The sequence below is a fragment of the Physeter macrocephalus genome, chromosome 10 (assembly GCF_002837175.3).
Source record: "Physeter macrocephalus isolate SW-GA chromosome 10, ASM283717v5, whole genome shotgun sequence".
Lineage (NCBI taxonomy): Eukaryota > Metazoa > Chordata > Mammalia > Artiodactyla > Physeteridae > Physeter > Physeter macrocephalus.
In genome coordinates this window covers 59,161,918-59,176,494 of record NC_041223.1, presented here as the reverse complement: position 1 = coordinate 59,176,494, position 14,577 = coordinate 59,161,918, and the positions used below count along the sequence as shown (strand labels likewise).

Sequence of the window (14,577 nt, the reverse complement as noted above, 5' to 3'; positions counted from 1 at the left end):
CTTGATGGCATCCCAGGGGTTTTCTATGGGGAAAACCCTCTTGCTTTTAGAATTAGGGGAGGGGGAAGCAGATATGCTTGGAGTTGCCGTCCTATGTTCTTCCCTGATTATATGGAGAAAGCACATCTGGGAGTTGGGATGAAAAGAACCAGAGAAATAAAAGGAGGGGGAGAAGGGATAAAAGAGAGGGAGGAGGAGATAAGGGGGAAAGGAAAGAGAAGAGAAGGAAATAAAGAGATGGAGAAAGAGAAAGAGACGAAGACAGAGGAAAAGATCTGATGACATCATGTGAACCTATATATCCATCTGGACACATAGGCAGCTTTACTCCTGCACATTCTGGTTAGAAAAGCCAACATTCTGCCTTCATTGCTAAAACTTGATTTCAGTTTAGTTTCTCTAACTTCCAGCTGAGTGAGTCCTAATACAGAACCCATCAATTTTTTTTTTTAGATTATTCCCTCTCCAAGAAAGTATAAAACCCATTTAATAGCATTAACAGAAATTTTGCACATCATTTTAGAATTTTAAAATTCTCCTTATCTTTTTAATCAAATTATAGAAGTAATTTAAGAAGAGAGGACAAATCTATCTGATGCGACATTCAGTCAGTGAGAGGACATAAAATTGTTTTATCTATAGTTCCATAGGACTGTCAGGAATGGCATGCAATTATGATCTTAGTGAAAAGAGAAAGATATCATATTCAAGAGCACTTTTCCTGATACAGAAAGATCCTGCCTTGCATAAAAAAGATCCAAACCAACAGAAGCATCTAACTAAACTCACATTCTGTTAACATCTATATTTTTCTCCCGAGCTCTATATTAATATCCATGGTTAAAGACATCTGGTGGGATCATTATCTACATTGCTAACATGGCAAAGAGTTTACTTATGTACTTATAATGACACATTGCATTTGAATGTATCGTTCCCCAATTATTGCCCCTTATGAACGTGCAAATTTAAACCGCAATGAGAACTCTCTACATGCTATCAGAATGGTTAAAATAAAAATATAAATAATATATAAAAATATGAATTAAAATGGTTAAAATAAAAACTAAAAATAGTGATATCACCAAATGCTGGCGAATATGTAGAGAAACTAGATCACACTGGATTGCTGATGGGCATATAAAATGCTACTCTAGAAAAAAACTGTGGTAGTTTCTTAGAAAACTAAACACGCAACTACAATACGACCGAGTAATTGCACTCTTGGGCATTTATCCCAGAGAAATGAAAACTTATGTTCACACAAAAACCTGTACAACCATGTCTAGAGCAGCTTTAACCATGTTATAGATGCAATTATGTTCCCCCCAAGTTTCATAAATTAAAGCCCTAACTCCCAAAGTGACCATATTTGGAGACAGAACCTTCAGGGAAGTAATTAAGGTTATATGAGGTCATCTGAATGGGGCCCTAATCCGATAGGGCTGGTGTCCTTATAAGAAGCGGAAAAGACACCAGAGGTCTCTCTGTGTACACACCCGGAGAAGAGGCCATGGGGACACAGAGAGAAAACACCTGGCTGCAATCCAGGAAAAGAGTCCTCACCAGAAAACGTATCTGTCGGCACCTTGATCTGGGACTTCTAGCCTCCAGGACTGCGAAACAATAAATGTCTGTTGTTTAAGCCACCTAGGCTGTGGTTACGGCAGCCCAAACAGACTCATAAAGTTCATAACAGCCAAAAACCGTAAATAACACAGATGTCCTTCAACAGGTTAATAGCTAAACTGTGGTCATCCGTGTCATGTGTGGCAGGGAGAATAATGATCCCCAATGATGTTCACATCCTAATCCATGGAACCTGTAAGTGTATTAGGTTACATGGCAAAGAGACATTAAGGCTGCAGATGGAATTAACCCATTCAGGAATCTCTTTTACTCCTATAATCTAAATTAAAATGAACAAAGTATTTATTTGAAATAAGCATGAAAGAAACTAAGAAGCCTGGTTCATTCACTACATAGACAATGAATGTCAATGATGCTTTTATATGAAAACATGTTAATATTTAATATATAAAATTAAATAAATCTTCATGATGATAATCCTTAAAATGATTGGTAAGGTTTAACAAGAATTATATATATAATTATTTAATCCTATAGGCTCTCGGCCCTGGCGGCATTTCAGAATCAACTATAGAGCTCTAAAAATCATAGTCAAAATATAGATATGTGGGCCACTCCCAAGAGATTATGATGTAACAGGGACCAAGGCATTTGGATTTTGAAAAAGTTCTACAGATAATTCTGATGCACAGGATGAAACCCATTAATATAAGATTTAATTACAATTTTAATCTATTATAAAAACTTATTGCAGGAAACAAAATAGTAATAATAACATTGGTTTAAAACTAATAAAGGCATAAAATGGAATACTGTATAGTGATTTAAAATGATGCTGCAGAAATATGTCTACTGACATAGAAAGATGTATATAAGTATATATACAAACATAGAACAAAATGTGTGATATAATTCTATTTTTGTAAAAACAAAACAAACATGCACACACATGTATAGAATGGAGTCAATTTTGGTTGGCTGCAGTTATTCTTTTTGCTGCTCCTTTTGCTTGCCTATATTATTTGATATTTCTGAATGACTTCATATGACTTATATATATGAAAATAAAGCAACTTCATTTTGGTGATGAAAAGTTTAACCTTAAATAATGTACATACTTTAAACCAAATGAAGAAATATTTTACTTTGAGATAAAGCAAATATGGCAAAATTTTAACAAATGGTGAATCAAGACAAAAGGGTATAAGAATAGTACCATTCATGCATCTTTTCCATAAGACTGAAATTATTCAAAATTTAAAAGCTGAGGGAAAGTTAATTAAATAGTTTGGAATTTGGTCCTGGCCCCAAATAATATTCTATTTTATTATAGGTTGAACATTTGACCTATCAATACATGAATCCTTTAAAACAGTTTACTTAAGTCAGCTTACATAGGTTAAACCAAATATTAGCTAAAATAACCAAAATAAACATATAATTATAGAAATACATACACAAAATATACATAAATGTGTTCAATGTATAAAGAAATACATGCATATATGTTTTTTTAAATTTAAACTCCCCTACTTCATTAGTAATGAACTGCATGTATCTCTTTACTGTATTAACCAACTAACTTTTAAAAATAATTTTTCTAATACGAATCCATTCAAAAACATACCAAACATCAAAAATATCAACTTTATAAAATGATAATCTTACCTCATCTAAGTCTTGGATATAAACTGGTTTTTCCTCAAACCCAACTGGCATTGGTTCACTATAAGGAATCTTTACTTCTTCATATATCTTGTTGTTCTCTCTTTGGATTCCTTCTGGTAAAATCATCTATGAACATCAAAAATTAAAATCCAATAATAATACAGAACAGAAAAATTACTTTGGTAAAGATTCTTTAAGTAAAGAGAGAAAAAAAAACACTATTGGTTTTATGACATAGCACTGGTAAATAAATTTAGCTAATTTAAAGGAAAACAAGAAAAAACAACAAAAACAAACAAAAATACACACAAAGCATTCATGAATCAGATGGCTCATATAACACACGAACCATACTATGTTGATGAATTTTAGGTGTACATTAATTAGATGGTATAACTGAAGACAAATGTAGTCATGTAGCCAGGGAAAATGTACAATACACAGTGTAAAGTTTAGGCAAAAAGTGATGCAACTGCTAAAACTCAAAAACACAAGCTGCATAAATAATGGAAGGGAGGAGAACAAATATGTTTTGAATACCTACCATGTGCTAAGAATTTTACATAAACTGCACTATCTCATTTTCCTCAATACTTAAAAATACAATTTAGCATAGAAGAGTCAACTAGTACTAGAATCACAAAAGAAACAGGGAAAATCAATGTGTCATTTCCTCAGAACAGACATGTTATCCAAAAGTGGTCATATACCAATGCATACCTTTGCACCAGCAATGAATGCAGATGTTCTCATGGCTTCGGCCTGCGAATCATAAACGTGTGGATAACGTATTTTTTCAACATCCATGTCTCTCTGCCTGCTCAGAATTGGAACGTTTCTAGCGTTCATAAGTGCCTGCTCTCTGTAAATACAAAAACAATAGGCTAAATCTGTAATTTTTACCTTACAAAGGAAAGCATATACTAAAACAAAGTCATTATAATAACTATTTCATGCAGTCTTCCACAATAAAAGAGAAGAAATTAAACTACACAAAGGAAGTTATTAGCAATCCTGAAATTTTCTGTGTAACCATATAAGCATCAACACATTTTCAGGTACTATTTTTAGATAACATTATCTGATAAGTTTCACTTAATGTTTTTTTATTTATAATTTTCTTTGTCACAATCCAAAGATATTTAACTAAGTGTAAATTCCTTTTTTTAAATGGGTTTCAATATTTAAACACCATGTATAATAATGCCTTTATTTCATTTTTCTCCTTTCTACTTCTTGATAACAATATGGGAAAATGTATTCATTAAGGTAGGAAAGAAAAAAGTCTCAAAATAAATTTGTGTACGCTTCATAAAGTTTAACCTAGTGGTGTGTGCACAGCACCAAAATCCCTCACCTACGTTGATGCAACCAAGAATATTCTAATTAAGCGGATCACTGATTTTTTATCCCAGAAAATTAGGTTTTCATACAACAAAATTCTATTCTTGTAAGAAAACGTGACTAGAAATAAGAATCATCTAAGTTGTTAAAACTAAACTAAATAATGATACATTAAAGTAGCAATTACAACACAAGCATTTTTCAGCTTCTGGCTTTTATTACCTGTGTATCCGCAATTCCTTAGGATCAAAGCACAGGACTCCTTCTGCAATTTCTCCATCTTCTCCAGCCTTTTTTTCCCGTCTGGCAATTCTTTTTTCTTCCCGGCGATACTGTTTCATTAACTGCTTCTCTTGTTCAGACTGAATAGTGACTTGACAACCGTAATTAGGTTTAGCATTTTCTCCTAAAATTTTTTTGCAATTGTCTGCAAAGCAAATTTAAGATCATATTTTACAAGCTTAACCTTTAGGAAAACCATTGTTTTCCTTCTCACCAAAACATAAGATAGCATAATGCTCTAAGAATTCTTTTTTTTTTTTTAACTAACACATTCAATTATATGTTTTAAGGAGAGTTTTTCTAAATCACAGTTTCTAAATGGTATACTGGTTTTGGAAAAGTCAGCAGATATTTTCTTCTTACAGACTAAATAGTTTAATGTTATAAATTCTTGGATATAACATCAGGAACCTAAAACTTCTATTTTACAATTTTGAAATAATCTGTTTATATAATTTCAATAAATATAATAATTATCAATACTAATTAGCATTTACTGTTAACATAATAATAAAATAAAGATATTCTTTACATATAAGATACTTTTCCCTATGTAATAGGCCTTACTCTGTTAAATTGTCTATATGTCACTACTAATTTATACATGAAATAAAATAAAACTAGAAGATGACTAAAGCAAATAAAGAAACAGTATGATCCACCTTTTCATGGAAATGCAGGCTTTTTAACCATTTTTTTAATTGAAGTATAGTTAATTTATACTGTGTTAATTTCAGATGTACAGCAAAGTGATTCAGCTATATATATATATATATATATTCTTTTTCAAATTCTTTTCCATTTGAGGTTATTACAAGATATTGAATATAGTTCCCTGTGCTATACAGTAGGTCCTTGTTGTTTATCTATTTATATATAGTAGTGTGTATATGTTAATCCCAAACTCCTAATTTATCTCCCTTCCCCATCCCCTTTGGTAAACATAAGTTTGTTTCTATGTGAGCCTACTTCTGTTTTGTAAATAAGTTCATTTGTATCTCTTTTTTATTTCACATATAAGTGATATAATATGATATTTGTCTTTCTCTGTCTGACTTCACGTAATATAATAATCTCTAGGTCCATCCATGTTGAGGCAAATGGGATTATATCATTCTTTTCTACAGTGGAGTAATATTCCATTGCATACATATACCACATCTTCTTTATCCATTCATCTGTCAATGGACACTTAGGTTGCTTCCATGTCTTGGCTATTGTAAATAGTGCTGCTATGAACACTGGGGTGCATGTGTCCTTTCAAATTAGAGTTTTCTCCAGATATATGCCCAGGAGTGGGATTGCAGGATCATATGGTGAATCTATTTTCAGTTTGGTTTTTCTTTTTTATTTTTGGTCATGCCACATAGCTTGTGGGATCTTAGTTCCCTGACCAGGGATCAAACACAGGCCCCAGAATTTATTATGTGTAGACTTCTTAACGATGGCCATTCTGACTGGTGTGAGGTGATACCTCATTGTAGTTTTGATTGGGGAAACGCAGTTTTTTTAAAAATGGAAGAAGTCTAGAACCACTAAGAGGAATCAGGTCAATCAAAGCTCAGTGTTTACAAGGTACAATTTAAACCTGTGGTTGGTCAACTCAGTATACAGGAAAAATTTTCTTCCAACAGGATTACTTTCTGTGTTTAATTCAATCTTTCCAAGTAGTAGTATCTTGGCTCACTGCAGCCCTAAAAGAACTGATGGGAATGTCACTGAAAGCAAACCAAGTCAATACTGCTACTGTGTTAAGGACCTACTAGGTGCCAGGCACTGCTGCTAGGCTAGGAAGACAATGAAGAATGGAACTGGTCCATACTCTGAAGGAGCACAGTGCGAGTTATTTTATCAACTTCCAAGATCCAATACAGAACAAGGAAGGAATTAAGCATAGCATCAAGAGGGGGAAATTAGCTTTCTAATTCTAACTCAAATCTTCACAATTCTTAGACATTTGTCACTATCTCATTACATGATTTCGAATAAATCATTTTAACTCTCAATCACATGAAATAACCCCTCCGTATAATGGCTCTATAAGTCGCAAAAAGGAAAGTGAGAAATAAAGATTTATTACATCTCAAAATTATGAAATAAGATATAATCCCATCTATATTAGAACTACATTTTATAGCTCAAAAGTATTTTTCTAAGTAAGCCTTATATGTTTTACTTTGTAAATAAATCTTATATACTATTATAATGATTGAATTTATGACCAACTAACTCTCAGTGTTAGAGAAAGAAAGCAACATACTGACATTTTTCAAATGTACTCTGAACTATGAAAAAAATTAAACTGTTTGCAAAGTCACACATTCAAAGACAGAGATATTAAGCAGGATTTTTTAAAATGTGAATAATGCCATGTACTTATTACTATAAATGAATGTTAAACATTTTGTACGTGAAACTAAATACTTTGGGTGACATACTATATTTTATGCTAATGACATTAACATTTTAAACAAATGTGACAGTAACAAAATACTACTATAATACAAAATTATAAGAAGAAAATATGTCTACCTCATTGATAGCTTTATAAGGCCTCGATCAGAATATACTGAAATCCCATAAGATTGAACATAATAGGTGATTTTAAAAATCAAGTTATAAAGCACAAATGCTTAAGTGCATGATTCTCCTTGTTGGGTTCAGTTAACTGTAGAGACTGACAAGAAGAAATGAAATGAATAAGCTTCAAAGCAATTCTAACACAAAATTTTACTGAAGAACACGTAGAGCTTGTATCCTTCTAAAATGTTATTATGACAGAAAAAGTCTTGTATAACTACTCAAAACACTGTCATTTGACAGCATGAGCTAACTTAATTTTTATTTTATGATACACCTCATACTAAACATTCTCTACAACCATCCCCAAAACAGAATTTAATTCACAACTATCCTCAATTAAGCAGTGAGTACACTATACCCACCCACTTCTCACCTACCTTACATTTCCTGGTTATAAGAACAGAGATAAAGTAGGGTGGATGTATATATATCTGGATAAAAGGATTCAAAGAAAATCAGTATGAAAGCTAGAAAATGCTAAATGGCAGGAAGCTATTGCTCTCTAAGACCATGATTTTGTGGAATAGAGAAAAGAGTAGGATGCAGCTGTCTTACTAAGGTAGCTTAATAGAGAATACAAATACAATTTGGTATTTTTAAGAGAATTTTGAAGGATCGTTAACATAAAATTTATATCAAAAGATATAAATGGATGAGAACAGTGATAAAGTAACAGAGTCTAATGATTCTTTTCTTCAAGAATATTTCTTTCTCCCTCCCCCCAAAAATAAGGAAAATCATCTTTAATGAATACACACAAAAAACCTAATATGCTCATTGTCAGCTCTTCTTTTACCACAGTCCTTAGAAGAAGTTTGTTTAAATGCCCCCAATTTTCTATGGTATAATTATTATTATTATTATTTTTTATGGTATAATTATTATTCTTAAATAGTAGCAACATTAGTAACAATCTAGCATAGACTAAAAGAGTAAAAGCCGACTGAGAAGAGTAGAAAATATTTCAGGGCAGACTGATGGTTCAAATGGTTCAAATATTTTTTAATAATTCAAATTTAATATTTGGTTTTAGGTTAAAAAGTGTGTTGCTTCTTAAAGTTATCCTAGTAAATAAAGTTTGTGTATAAATGCTAACAAAAATGGACATAATGAAACTACAAAACATTAACTAATCATCCACAGCTTTCTTAAAAATTATGTGAGGCTGAACTCATTCTGAACTTTTCGTTAATAAATTAGCACTAATAAAGGGTGGAATCAGTACGTATCAGCATTTAAAAGGTTGACAAAATGAACATCAAATTCTCAGAAATTACATCGCAAGACCAGACATTTAAATTCATTCCTTTTCTTCTGGCAGATACCCATTTTAAACGCTCCTAAGTTCTGCTGGCTTACTGCAATGTCTGATTAAGCACTGTTTAACAGGTGAAAGTCCTCTTACAGCAAGGTGGTTTATAAGTGTTCAATATACTTAAAGAACAAAGAGACCTGCAGAAAGACAAAGTGGCTAAACTCCAATCTTCAAAGTTTCTAGAAATCTCAAAGTAACTCCAAGGCAACTATCAGTAATCAAAGTGTAGGATAAAGAGAACCCATAAGAAATTTTGGATTTAAATCAAGGTTCTTTTTGTAATTTCCTTTCAGTGCCACACTCATAAATATAAGGAAAAGGTGATGTCACTTACATAAAACGGTAAATGTTGACTAGTTTGAAGAAGGGGGTCTAATTTCTTATGCCCATGCACTTTAAAAAAATTCCAAACTATTTATAAAGCTGGCAAAGACATTTGGGTAAAGGTAAGAAACTCAGTTTTCCTACTTAACCACCTAAAACCTGAGTTTGGCATCAGTTGTCTCATAGTAAGTCAGGCTTTAAAAAAAAAAAAAAAATTTAGCTTCCTTGACAACTCTTTCTAATTCTTCTGGGGTTTTCAAACATATGAAATACATAGCTATATGTATGGTCAACTTGTTGGGTGTGATAACTGTATTGCAGGTAAGCAGGAGACCCTTATCGTATGTTGAAATTTTATATCTGAAGTATTATAATGTCTGCAACTTCTAGTCATTGTTCAGCAAAAATTTTAAATGTGTATATGTGTGTGTCCATGTGTGCATACGCCTGTGTGTGTGTGTGTGTGTGTGTGTGTAGAGAATGATAATGGGGGGGTGGAAGCAAAGTGTTAATGATGGTGAATCTACATGAAGAGTATGTGAGTATTCATTACACTATCCTTGCACCACTACTAAGGTTTGAAAGTTTTCAAAATAAAAGTGGTTATAAATTATAACTCTACTTGACCCATTGTAAGCACTATATGTATTTCCTTAAAATTTTTTTTTGTCTTTCCAAATCTTCTGCTATACCTAAACATAAACAGAATCTCTGACATAATACCCTATTTAGGGCATTGACACTTGTTTCATAATCTGCCACACCTAAAATCTACTTAAGAGAATGATATCAGTAAGCTATATAATCAACCAAACAATATTAAAAGTATAATTGCATCGAATAGACTGCTAAACAATGAATTTTTCCTTTAAAGTAGAATTACCACTGAACACTTTCTTACCTTGAAGAGCTTGCAACTTATGATCATTTGAGGAATTAAGAAATCTGTCCACAATTGTAATTCTGTTCTGGAGGAGTTTCTCAATAAGTTCAAGTCCATCAGGTCCCAGCAGTTCAAACAGCTTATAAGAGGAAAATCAAAACAAACTGTTACCTCAAAATTAATTATTTTTTCAAGTTATTAACACCCTATTCAACACAGCCATGAAGCTAAACTAACACAGAAGAAACTAAAAAGTATTTAGAAAAGAATCATAAAAAAATAATAACTTAGGAAAGTTACATTGCTTCACATTGCTAAGGAGCTTTCAGCTTCATAAGGTTATCTGCAATTATATAATTAAAGAGCATGGTCCAACTGTTAAAATAATTATGATTTATATATAAAACTCTAAATCACAGAATAAAAAATTCTGACACTTGTTTTTTTCTTGGTATAACCAAATGAAATTCTAAAATTAATTTGCTTTTTAACATACCATTCTGGTTTTCCCAAATAGAGTGCAGAGTACCATTTTTCTTACAACTTACTAAAAAGAGTTATCATTTTAGAGTTAAAAAATCATTAGAATGTTTTAATAAATCATGACATGCCAAATTTTAGTGCTTAAAAAACAATTAATTGTATTTTTTTGTTAAAGTGTATTTTATTATTTTATTAATGCTTAATTAATAAGTATCAATAATTTTCAATGCTTAATATATGTGAAATCTGAAACACAGTACTGCAAGCGCTTTCTGTAACTTTATTAAAAGTTTTTATGCATATCCTACTCTCCTATGCAGAGTGATTGCCAAAGATTAAGTTGATTCCAGAGTCAGAGAACCAGTTTTAGGAGTCAGAGACTTTCATTTATATAACTGTATGAAACAACTGTGCCAGAAAGCCTTTAGATTTCCTCATATATGGTTTGGGGGTATATATATTTTTCCTGTCCAGAAATGTTATACTTTAATTCTACACGTGAAGATTTTATATTAAACAAATTCTAACTGTTCTTAGAGAATCCACACAAATAAAAATATCATTAAAAGTAGGAATTTATGTTGAGTATATATAAGGCATTAAATATTTAGCAAATATTTTTCCTTTGCTGTTCATTTTACTGACACTATCTAAACACAAGGCCACCTGTCTTCCACCCTGTCCCCAAATGTGGACAGGCCTTATCTTTGGGCAAAACATCAAGGAAAATACTGGTGATCCAATCACTCTCACTCTGGCTGATAGGGCAGTGATTCCACACAAGGAGAGGCAAGCCTAGAATTTAGGCTACGGCCTACCCCTTCCATCAAGTACTCAGCTTCAAAAGCAGGGGTGTCACTCAGAAAGAAGCCTTCCATTGTCCCCACTCCTAGCTCCAGAGTTCTGCCTCAGAAATTTTGCCTAAGGGTAGAACCAAGCCATAAAACAGAAAGATCCCAGTCTCTTCCAAGGAAATAAGACCACATCTGCAACCAGGCCATGAAGTTGAAGCCAAAGGGCTATCTCAGAAAGAGCAGAGGTTGTGGTGAACCACAATTAGGAGAAGATTCACAGATTCAACAACTAATTTACAAGAGAGAACAGAGGGGAGAGACAACTGGGACGACCCTCTTGGGGTGAGACTATATATCAACACTGACCTTTGAAATTATTCCTTCAAAGGGGTCACAAATTTATTGGATTAGTTTATGGAGCAATTTATGTCCCAGGGGCATTTTTGTAAACATCAGAATGGTCAGCTGGGAATTAGTAAAGATCACATGTGGGTTCAAGTCCCCATCTGAACAGCTGAATGGAATCAGGGGAAGCGTAGAAAAGGGTTGTTTGCGCTAACACTACCTTCATCCCAAAGTGACTATGGGTATACTCACAGGTGCAGCTCCCTGCGGAATGACATCAGAAGCTCAACACTGTGGACTGAGGGTAGAAGGAACTGTTTGCACTAAAATAATCCAGCAGGTCACTAAACAAATAAACAAGCTAATGACAGTAACAAGCCCTGGAGGTGGTAGACTAGATGAAATGGACAAATTCCTAGAAAGACACAAGCTACCAAAACTAACTCAAGACAGACAACTTGAATAGACCTAAAACAAGTGAAAGATTAAATTAATAATCAAAAAACACCCACAAAGAAAAGTCCAGGTCCAGATGGCTTCAATGGTGAATTCTACGAAGCATTTTAAGTTAAAACCAATTCCTCACAAACACTTCCAAAAAACAAGAGGAAAGAATATTTCACAACTCATTTTATGAGGTCAATATTACTCTGACCCCACAACCAGACAAAAAATACGTCATAAGAAAACTAAAGAGCAGTATTTCTTAGGAATATGGACACAAAAATCCTCAGTGAAATACAAGCAAACCAGATCGAATCCAGCAATTTATAAAAAGAATTATATACCATGACAATGTGAGATTTATGTCAGGAATATCAGGTTAGTTCAACGTAAGACAATCAATTTATATATTATAGCAATAGAATAAAAAGCAAAAATCACAAGATCAGCTCAACAGATGCAGAAGAACCATTTGATAAAACCCAACATCCTTTCACGGTAAAAACATTCAACCAGTTAGGACTAGAAAGGAACTTCTAATACCTGATAAAGGGCATCTATGAAAATCCCACAGTTAACATCATACTTAATGGTGAAACACTGGATTAGTTTCCCACTAAGAACAGAAACAAGACAAAAATGTGTGCATTTGTGACTTCTACTGAACATTGTACTGGAGGTTCAAGTCAGGGTAATTAGGTAAGAAAAAAGAAATAAAAAGCATCCAGATTGAAAATTAAGAGGTAAAACTATTTCTATTTATAGATCACTATGATCTTCTATGTGGAAAATACTAAAGAATGTACTAAAATACTATTAGAACTAATAAATAAGTAAAGTTTTCAAAAAGTGCACCAAGACCATTCAGTTAGGAAAGATCAGTCTTTTCAATAAATGACGGGACAACTGGCTAGCCACATGAAATAAACTGAAGTTGGACCATTATACCATATACAAAAATTAAATCGAAATGGATCAGTGATCTACATTTAACATATAAACTTATAAAACTCTTTACAGAAGTAAGTTTAATGGGCTCAGATTTGGTAAGGGATTCTTAAATATGACACCAACAGAATGAGCAACAAAAGAAAACAGATAATTTGGACTTCATCAAAATAAGAAACATCTGCTTCAAAGGACACCATCAAGAAAGTGAATAAAACAACTCACAGAATGGGCGAAAATATTTGCAAATCATATATCTGTTAAAGGACTTGTATCCAGAATATACAAAGAATTCTTACTAATAATAAAAAGACAACCAATGAAAAAACTGAGCAAAGGATCTGAATTTATCCAAGGAAAATATATTAATGGCCAATAAGCACGTGAAAAGATGCTCAACATCATTAGTCATGAAAGAAATGCAAAGAAGAACCACTGGAACAACTATTTTTTTAATGGAAAATAGTAAGTGTTGGCAAGGATGTGGAGAAAACCGGAATTCTCATACAGTGCAGGAATACAAAGTTGTGTAGCCATTGTGAAAAACAGTTTTCTGGTTCCTCAGTAAGTTAAACACAGAATTACAATATGACCCAGCAATTCCATTCCTAGGTATATACCCAGATGAATTTAAAACATGTGTCCAAACAAAAACTTGCACACAAATAGGGCTATTAACACAGCCAAAAGGTAAAAACAACCCAAATGTCCATCAACTCATGCATGGATAAACAAAATGTGGTATACATCCACACCACAGAATATTACTAAGCCATAAAAATGAATGAAGTAGGGCTTCCCTGGTGGTGCAGTGGTTGAGAATCCACCTGCCAATGCAGGGGACACGGGTTCGAACCCTGGTCAGGGAAGATCCCACATGCCGCGGAGCAACTAAGCTTGTACACCACAACTACTGAGCCTGTGCTCTAGAGCCTGTGGGCCACAACTACTGAGCCCGTGTGCTGCAACTACTGAAGCCCATGCACCTAGAGCCCATGCTCCGCAGCAAGAGAAGCCAGAGCAATGAGAAGCGCAAGCACTGCAACAAAGAGTAGCCCCTGCTCGCCGCAACTAGAGAAAGCCCACACACACAGCAACGAAGACCCAACACAGACAAAAATAAAATAAATTTATTACAACATGGATGAACGTTCAAAACATTTTGCTAAATGAAAGAGCCAGTCACAGAAGGCCACATATTATGATTCCATTTATATGAAATGTCCTAAATAAGGAAATTTCTAGAGACAGAAAGTAGGCTAGTGGTTGTTTAGGGCTTGGGGGTTAGGAGAAGGGGGGCGGGGGGAGTAGGGGAATACTAGCTAAAGGCTTAGGATTTCTTTTTGAGGTTTTGTAAATGCTCTAAAAGTGACTGTGGTGATGGTTGCACACACCTATGAATATACTAAAAAACACTGATTTATAACATTTCAAGTGGGTGAATTGTACGGTATGTGAACTATATATCAATGAAGCTATTTTTTAAAACTGTGAACCAAAATGACTTAAGATATTAAAAGTAACCAATAAACTGTTGAGGGTTGAAAAATAAAGATTAAATACAATTTTCCTGA

General features: G+C 33.3%; 1 protein-coding gene across 2 annotated transcripts in view; it reads right to left on the bottom strand.

The window, feature by feature from the left end:
* Nucleotides 1–14,577, bottom strand: part of ASCC3 (activating signal cointegrator 1 complex subunit 3) — a 356,417-nt gene that overhangs the window by 265,316 nt on the left and 76,524 nt on the right. Inside the window, exons 5-8 of one of the 2 annotated variants that reach the window (XM_024119391.2) lie at nucleotides 10,008–10,128; nucleotides 4,825–5,029; nucleotides 3,979–4,120; nucleotides 3,259–3,384 (exon numbers count right to left, since the gene is read on the bottom strand). In XM_024119391.2, the coding sequence (XP_023975159.1) occupies nucleotides 3,259–3,384; nucleotides 3,979–4,120; nucleotides 4,825–5,029; nucleotides 10,008–10,128 (594 nt within the window). Of the gene's footprint in view, nucleotides 1–3,258; nucleotides 3,385–3,978; nucleotides 4,121–4,824; nucleotides 5,030–7,416; nucleotides 7,480–10,007; nucleotides 10,129–14,577 lie in introns of those variants that run through there. The other variant, XM_028494620.2, reaches the window with a different exon arrangement.